At 43.0% G+C, this 8,820-nt stretch overlaps 1 protein-coding gene across 2 annotated transcripts; it reads left to right on the top strand.

The window, feature by feature from the left end:
* The first annotated feature begins 4,661 nt into the window (after positions 1-4,661).
* On the top strand, positions 4,662-7,665 carry LOC125535927 (tau-cadinol synthase-like). 2 transcript variants are annotated; one of them, XM_048698995.1, is made up of 8 exons: positions 4,662-5,023; positions 5,379-5,637; positions 5,735-6,107; positions 6,257-6,475; positions 6,583-6,718; positions 6,800-7,048; positions 7,149-7,259; positions 7,309-7,665. In XM_048698995.1, exons 1-8 carry the CDS (start codon positions 4,736-4,738, stop codon positions 7,345-7,347), a joined length of 1,674 nt encoding a protein of 557 aa, XP_048554952.1. In that variant the 5' UTR covers positions 4,662-4,735; the 3' UTR covers positions 7,348-7,665. The 2 variants fall into 2 exon arrangements, with proteins under 2 accessions (XP_048554952.1, XP_048554951.1); XM_048698994.1 differs by having other exon boundaries at positions 4,663-5,023; positions 7,149-7,665.
* Positions 7,666-8,820: the final 1,155 nt, after the last annotated feature.

Genomic DNA, 8,820 nt, shown 5'->3' with positions numbered 1-8,820 from the left:
CTAGAGCCCTCAGATGCGTTCCATCAACGGAGGAGACCGAGGAGGCACCTTATATATACACCTCCATACCCTAGCCGCCTCGAGCACATCTCATTCATCAACAACACATCCAACTCCATCTCCATTGATGCTCCATCCACCACCATATAGGAAGGGACGAGACCAAGGGGAAGAAGAGGAGGCTCCACCATCATGAGCATTTGCCTTCGTGCTGGGTGCCATCTCCACCGCATCATCACCCCCATCGCCGTCGCCGTCATCATCATCACCACCATGCCTTCTCCTTCACCGGCTCTATGTCGGCTTGTAACTTGATCCTCTCACTTATGTTTGAGTAGTTGTATTTGTTCTCAAGGATACAGATGAACCTCTTTTATAAGTAGACTGCTTATTCCCAAGCGATCCAGTATGCTTTTATACATGTTCAAGTTAGCATTCTTCACGAGTGTTGAGAGGAGTCCTCGCTCGCATTATCACCATGATTGCCCATGGAGGAACTATTATTGTTGCACGGGTTAGGATGCTGAGGTAATTTCAGGTGTGAGTAAAAGCCTCAATTCCGAGTCTTTGCAATTGATAGGGGAGTAATAGGTAAATCCACATATGGCTGCATCCACGGGGAAACCCTTAATTGACCATATGTGATAACCTTCTTGGGGAAGCTACAGTTGGTGGCGTATGCAGCATGAAGTCTACGTTAGAGTAGAATATGTTCTTTACCGGGAACTGCTCACTTATGCATATGAAAGATGGATAGAGGATAAGAGCGTTTGCTCCGCACTTGTTGCGCGGGTCATATTTGTAGTGATGACTCCAGAGTCCTAGAGAACACTTTACTGCTCAAGCACTGTCTCAACTAACCTAGTCTCTTTTTATTCCTGTTTTTACCTTCATGTTCCTAGTATAGTAAAACCCTTTATTCCATTTCCCTAGCAACCGATAGAGTAGACTATTTCCGAACTCTAGTTTGGGTGCGTACATGACTGCATTAAGTGACATCGTAGTTGTGGGGTTTGTGGTGCCTTTCTTGCCACTTACTGTGGGTTCGACACTTCACTTTATCACAAAAGTGCTACAACAGCCATCCGCACTTACAGGTCGTCAGGCATTTTCTGGCGCCGTTGTCGGGGAGCATAGCGCTTGGTTATTACTTACCCGCTCGCACATAATTTATATTGTTTGTTGCTATTTATCTTACTGTTTTTCCCTTAACCCAAAAATACAAAAAATATGCCTTGCTTTGAGATGTCAACAGGGGACATAATGTTGTGATAAAACGAGCCCTTGGAAGAGGAAGGGTATATGAAGAATAACAGCATTCCAACAAAGGTATTGAGACAGGTGAGCAATTTTATGTTTTGAATATTGTGGCTGGTTTAATCTTTAATCCCTAATGGTTGCATACAGTGCAAATTCCTTCGCCACATGAGTTTTTACTGCAGAGATCACCCACACCCAGTTGTGAGATCATATAACCGTGGTGACTACCCTTATGATGATGTTGAAGTCATTGAGGAGATGCTATTAGTGCTTAGATCTTTTTAGCTTTTAATGTGGGTCAGCAGGTTTCCCGAAGAATATACATCGGTGACTTAAGTATGAGGGGCTTGTTGGAGAGAGTTTATGACTTCTGTGTAGATAATAATTTTTATGAGAATCCTTTGTACAAGGATTATAAGACGCAGATGGACACCATCTTCCAAGCCAATATTTCACAAGAATATAACTTATGCAGGAACATGAAGAAAATATCATCGAGCCACAAGAAAAAGAATATTTGCACAATGATGAGCTAGAGGAACACGCAGATGAAGGATGGAATGATGAAGGTTATGGTCTACGTGTAGCTCCTCTTCCTCTTGATTATAAAATTATTATGGAGTTGCAACAACTAACCTTTCACACATCGATCTCCACTTAGCTCGATGCATCCACACTTGTCAAAGAGTGAGTATGAATTTACCTACATGATGCCGATGCACCATAAGCAAGTACGACTCCGACCAGACTCTGCTACGTGGTGCTCCAAACCCCGGTCACTCGGGATTGATATTCCTTGGGATCCGGGTGGATGACCATACGAAGCACCGAAGACTAGGTATAGGGCTATAAAAAATCACAGGGAAGTAACCCGGAAGTCCGTATGTGTCTTTGTTAGCTTTGTGTATCGCGTCTATTGTGTTGGCACTTTCATTTTCAAGTAGTTGCTATTTGAGTTGGTTTTGTGATATTTTTGTTGGTAAAATTTATAGCATGTCGGTAGCCTGTATTTTGTTGCATATTTTCTCTTATTTTTACTGCAAATATACTATGTTCCTAATGTGAGGAGGAAGTACAAAAGTGTCCATGCAGCTCTGTAGCTCCAGAAGAAAAGACGGCGTAGCATACGAATGCCATGATCGTAGGAGCGCTCAGCTCGTGGCCACAAGCACCAGAAAGTCCAGAGCGAAAGACGGCCAATCGTACAAACACTCGCACTCGTACGTGCGATCGTATCAACTGACGCCCACGAATGAAACTTCACAGAGTGAACGACGGCGTATCATGCTCGTACATGCGCTCGTATGCCGTGTCCACCCCGACGACAAATATACCTCCAGAGCAAAAGACGGTGTGCGTCGCGCTTGTAGGCACGCTTGTATGAGAGGGTAACGCTGGGCATTGTCTGCCAGAACGCACAACAACATACGATACGGCCGCACCTGGTCGTATGCATGCTCGTATGAGGGTAAAAATACCTTTATACCAACTTATAACGTTTCAGACACATTCGGCGGTTACTAGTCGTTACTTTTGGCGCGATCTATTCTTATTCGTGCGCACCTGAGACCAACTTGCCAGTCGGTTATTCATCCTATAATTGCTTCAAACTAAGCACGCTTAATTTTGAAGTTCTTTTCGAATGGTCTCCTAGAAAATAAGGAATTCCTTATTGATATGAGTAGTCTATCATCACTATTAACCTAGACTCTCACGTACACCCCTACTAAGAGGAACCACGTCCTCGTTGGCCCATGGGAATGTTCCCTCTTGGCACACGTCTACGCATCCAGTCCAACACATGTGTCATGTCGTGTGTCACGACGAGCCACAAACGACATGCACAACATGACCGCGTACCTGACCCATAAATATCCGTGTAATCGTGAGGGTCGGCTCTGATACCAATTTGTAATCCCCGGGCACACACTCGTCGGTTACTGGTCGTTACTCATGGCGGGATTTAGAGTGGCCCCATAAATCAACACTAGTCTTTTTGGTGTTCTTTGTCCCCACTCGTGCGCACCTGAGACCAACTTCCCAGTCGGTCAACCATCCCGAAATTGGTCCAAGATGAGCACACTTAATTTTGGAGTTCTTTCCAAACGGACCCCCCACCCTCCCCGGAAAAGAAAAAAATCTTTATTGATATGAGTAGTCGATCATCCCTATGAAGTCAGGCACTCACGTAAACTCTATCTGACTTATGTATAGAGAAAAGGTGACAACCGTTTAAAAGAATACACAATCGTCAAACACATCTAGCAACTTTTAGTTTTTATTCACATCTCCCCTTTGTTTTCTTCTTCTTTGTTCTTCATGTTCGACGACAGCGAACCTCGAAGCCCTAGGGGCGTTAAGGCCGACCTATGGAAACTCATAGCCGCCGTAAGCCATGATGGGTTCATCATGGATGTGTGGGGTTTCCATGTCTCCAAAAAAAACTTGTCGGCATGTCCTGCTTATCGCGCTAGGCTCCTCCAGCAACATCATCTTGCGCACCACGCTCGGTATCGGGGGTATATGATGACGTGCTCCACAATTTTGTCTGGGCAATAATATTTTTGATAAAGCGCGATTTTATGTACTCAAAATGTAGCATCAAGTGGATACAAAGTATTATGATCGAGCAACACCCGACCTCTGCATAATTAGGATGCACACAGCCGGACACCAAAAGTCTGACAACCAGAAGAAAACAAAACCGACAAATCGGCAATAGTAAAGTCCTATAGACCGACATTGTGCCTATGTCGAAAGGTGAGATGAACGATCCGGAGGTTATGCCGCCACCCATATTGGGTAAAAACCTCCGTAGCCACATGCTTCAACTGTGTACACACCGCATTGAACAACGATTGGACCTCTGCTCATTGTAGCATAAACCACATATGAAGCGAGTGCGTACAACGGAAAATAGCCTGCAGAGGAGAAGCATTTTTGTCATTAAAAACAAAATCATTTCTACATAGCCAAAGCGATCATAGTAAGGCATACGCTCTCACCCTCAATAGTGTTTTGAACCTATTTAAAATACCGTCCAACCAGTGACCAAAAATATTGACAACCAACGACTGGTGCGTGCTTGCCTGCACGTGGGGGCAATGCTTTGTTGGTGTTGTGTCGCTATACTTGGTCCTGTCACAGTGACACAGTTGTACGTTCATCGAGAAACAAACAAAAAATATAGGAAAACGGAGCTGACACCCGAGCCGCTCTTGGCCCTCTCCCCCAACGCTGGCTGAAAAGTATGCACTTGTTTCGGCCCTCAAATAGGTTGTGCACTTATTTTGGCCCTCAGATAGTGTGTGGTAATGGTATACGTTCGAGGTCACGGTTCACAAATTTGTGATAAGATCGGTGAAAGCTCCTGAGACAGATCTTCGTGAGCATGGATGCCCTTAAAAGCTGGTTGCCGTGGTCCTTCCAGTGTCACAGGCTCACAAGTCACAACTAACAGAGAGTTCATTAGAGGATGGCAGCGAGTTTGAAGCCAACGCCGGCAATCCTACTCAGCAGTCCCTGCTCCTCATCTGCCTACTCCTCTCGTCTCCCTCTCCAACCGTCTCCCCGGCCCCGCTTTCCCCATGTCCAAGCTTCACCTGCCACGGAAGCTACACCGGCCTCTAGAGTTGAACACGAAACAAGATATACATACAACCATGCCTCTGCTGGCGTTGCCGCTGCTCCGAAGACGCTGTCCAGCTATGAGCCCTCTCTGTGGGGTGACTACTTCCTCGACTACGAGCCAAAACCACTGCAGGTATACGCTAGTGCTACATATGTACATATATTTTTTGCTTTATTAATTCCCAATCCATGTTTCATCATTATGGTTTGCTACATTACTAACCCAGATACTTGTTTCATTGCAATATTTAAAGTTATTCTCTCAACTTATTAGAAATAATATATGCCGTTTCAGCTATTTGGTGTCGTGTTGTAGGCATTTCTGATATTATTTATATGTATATATTACTAAGCGTAAAGCTCTAAAACAATTATACTATGTAAATACTATTCCTGGACAATCTAATCCACATGTTTACTTTTCAAGTATGCATGGTTCCTTTCGTTAACCCCAGCTAATTAATCTATGCATGCACGCTTGTGTGCAGAGGTCAGAAAAATGGATGACTGCAAGAGCTGATAAATTAAAGGAGGACATCAACATGTTGTTTGAGAGTTGCAAGTGCACGGTGGAAAGAATAACCTTGTTGGACAGTGTCCAACGTCTCGGAATAGATCATCACTTTAAGAAACAGGCTGATATCGCGTTAAGTCAAATTATCGAGGATGAATTCAGTAGCTCTAGCCTCCATCACGTTGCCCTCCGGTTTGGCTTGCTTCGAGAACATGGTCTTTGGGTGTCTTCAGGTATCTATGTATCTATTTATAAAATAAATTAATACAGTACTGGTTATACAATGATATGTGTTGTTTTAACAATGTCTCACCAACATTTATCATACAGATGTTTTCAACAAATTTAAGAATGAGGATGGGAGCTTTAGGAAAGATATTACCAATGACCCAAAGGGACTTTTATGTCTATACAACGCAGCCCATCTTCTTGTTCATGGTGAGCCATCATTGGAAGAAGCTATCTCATTTACAAAGCATCATCTTGAATTGATGAGGGACACTCTCAAGTCTCCTTTAGACGAGCAAGTTAAACGTGCCCTTCACGTACCATTACCAAGGACATTGAAAAGGGTGGAAACACTCCATTATATCTCTGAGTACATGCACGAGGAACAACATAACCCAACTCTATTGGAGCTTGCGAAGCTGGATTTTAACCTTCTACAACATGTACACTTGAAGGAACTCAAATATCTCACTAAGTATGTCTTTGTTATACTCAACTACACAATGAAGCTGGAATCGATATAAAATGCATGCCTTCACGTACTGTATTTACAATTTGGATATTGTCCATCCAGTTATGTATTAGGACATATCTATTTTACCTAGATTAATCAAAGTACTTTAGGTGGTGGCGCGGTCTGTACAGGTGTGTCGGGCTAAACTATGCTCGGGACCGCCTGGTGGAGGGTTACCTTTGGTGCTATGCCATATACCATGAGAAAGAATTTGCGTTCTCAAGAATATTTCTTACCAAGCAATTAATGCTTATTTCCTTGATGGATGACACATATGATGCCCATGCCACCATTGAGGAATGTCGACAACTAAATGTGGCCATACAAAGGTTTGAAAGTTTGGATTTTATTTACATGCATGTACAAAAACTAGCATGCAATCAATATTCTATTTATGTCATGGACTGATTTTCATGCTATGTAATCCGACATGTAGATGGGATGAGAGGGCCACTTCTCTTCTACCCGACTACCTTAAAAGGTTCTATACTGAACTATTGAGAATATTTAAAGATGCTACGAGTGAAGTGGCAATTTGTGACACTTACCATGTTGCCTATGCCCGAAAAGCGGTAAACCACCATGTACCTTATATCTTTACCATATTTTTTAGATTGTTCGTTTTGTGTTTAATTTGTTTTTCTTCTATGCAGTTTCAAGATCTGTCCGCTTATTATCTCCAAGAAGTTGAATGGTTACACCAGGATCACAAGCCAAGCTTTAAAGATCACCTGAGTTTATCAGCCATGTCCATAGGATCACCAACGCTATGTGTAGGTTTGATGGTTGGCATGGGAGATCCAGTCACAAGGGAAGCATTTGAGTGGGCAGCTGGTTACCCAAAAGTCGCCATAGCGTGCGGGAAGATAGCACGTCTATTGGATGACATTGCCGCATTCAAAGTATACTCTTTTATTTTCTTATTTGGCCCAAACTATAACAACTCAACCACCAATAGGCACTCAAGATAATGTATCTAACTCCGATCATATAAATATGCAGGGCGGGAAGGCCAAGGGGGATATGGCAAGCTCTATAGAGTGTTACATGGTTGAGCACAGTGTCACAAGTGAGGTTGCCATTTCCAAGATCCTATCACTGCTAGAAGACGAATGGAGAACTTTAAATCAAGCTCACTTCGAACATCATTCACACCTCCTAGTGGTGCGGCGGATTATTAACTTTGCTAATAGCATGCTAGTGTTCTATGCTAGGAAAGATGCATATACCTTCAGCATAAATCTTAAGGAGACTGTTGAGAGCCTTTTTGTGAAACCCATTCCCATGTAGCCTCTAATAGGTTGTGTGGCAGTTTATCTTCAGCAAAGATGCAGTAGCCTCTAATAGGTTGTGTGGCAGTTTATCTTCAGCAAAGATGCATGCCATCGTGCATCATAACTTATGAGTTGGAGTGTGTGCACTATATATCTTTTCCACATACAGTATAAGTGTATATGGTAAAGATAAGCAATTGTACTCAGAATTATTGAATGATATCACATACAGTTGTATGTCTCCACGTTGTTGCTCTCTCTCTCTCTCTCTCTCTCTCTCTCTCTCTCTTAATCCCTCCATTCCAAAATATGTGTTGTTATTTTAGTACAAATTTGAACTAAAACCACAACACTTATTTTTGAACGGAAGGAGTATTAAGTAGAATTTCACAAAAACCGCGCTCTTTTTTTGTGAAACGGCCAAAACCCAACTATTAAGTAGCAAAGACCCTTAAAAAATCATCCAAGTGGAGTATTTTATCCCTGCCTGGTATATGTACGTTTTCTCTCTCAAAAAGGCAAGCGTACTATTCTATCTTCTTCAGTGACAATGTTTGCATCACATGGAGCTAGCTTTGGCCCATCCCAAATGATGCAAAATAGACTGCCAAACAACCTAGCTAGAAACTGTATCGTGGAGGCACACCAAGGAGGGATACAAGAAACTAAACACGCGGTTGTAATTAGGTCAGACTATTCCACCGATGCAGTCAGAAGAAAAGTTGGAATATGTACATATTCCAATTTTGTACGTAGAAATGGTTTTCAAGAGAAAATTACGTACACAGAAATCTCATTTTTGTCGGTGAACCTCTGAGTGCCAACTAGTCGCTTTGGCGCTTAGTAAAGCTTTCAGTACTAGATGCCAATAAGGCAACAAGTGGGCAACGGATCAACTTGTTGTACGAGGCCGTGGTGAGGCCCGGAGAAGAAATCAAAGGGGTTTGTACGCATGTGAGGCAAAACTGTTGGCAGCTATAGTTACTTGCTTTTGTACGCAATCGCGCACCACCATATAACATCTTATATTCACCACCGTACGTAGTTGAAATGTTCAAAAAAGAAAAGAAATGTTGAAATTAGAAAAATCGTAAGTAGCTGGTGTTGTCAGATTATGGACCCATTGTACTAGACACGTGATGAGAATGGACAGCTTTGGTTTGGTTGTTTTCATCGTCACTATCATGCACACAAGTTTCCGGCCACTGTATGTCTAGCGCTCCCGAGCTGTCCTCGTCTTGGCGCTTTTCCGAAGAAATCGCTGTCGAGCGAACCAAAGCTCCCGGAAACCAGCCTCCCGGTGAAAACCTGGAAACTCCAGCACGGGTCGTCGGATATGCAATCTAAGGAGCTGGATCATCCATCCACCATTCTATGTGTTTTACAGAAAAAATCAGAGG

Source organism: Triticum urartu, chromosome 2, assembly GCF_003073215.2.
Source record: "Triticum urartu cultivar G1812 chromosome 2, Tu2.1, whole genome shotgun sequence".
Classification (NCBI taxonomy): Eukaryota; Viridiplantae; Streptophyta; class Magnoliopsida; order Poales; family Poaceae; genus Triticum; species Triticum urartu.
The sequence above is the reverse complement of the archived record's forward strand: the minus strand, read 5'-3'. Positions and strand labels throughout refer to the sequence as shown.

What these genes read in the sequence shown, in the direction of transcription:
- LOC125535927 (XM_048698994.1), top strand. Translation starts at nt 4,736, where the DNA reads ATGGCAGCGAGTTTGAAGCCAACGCCGGCAATCCTACTCAGCAGTCCC. An exon ending in ACGAGCCAAAACCACTGCAG is followed by an intron (nt 5,024 to 5,378) that starts GTATACGCTAGT and finishes GCTTGTGTGCAG; the next exon opens with AGGTCAGAAAAATGGATGAC. An exon ending in CTAAATGTGGCCATACAAAG is followed by an intron (nt 6,476 to 6,582) that starts GTTTGAAAGTTT and finishes TCCGACATGTAG; the next exon opens with ATGGGATGAGAGGGCCACTT.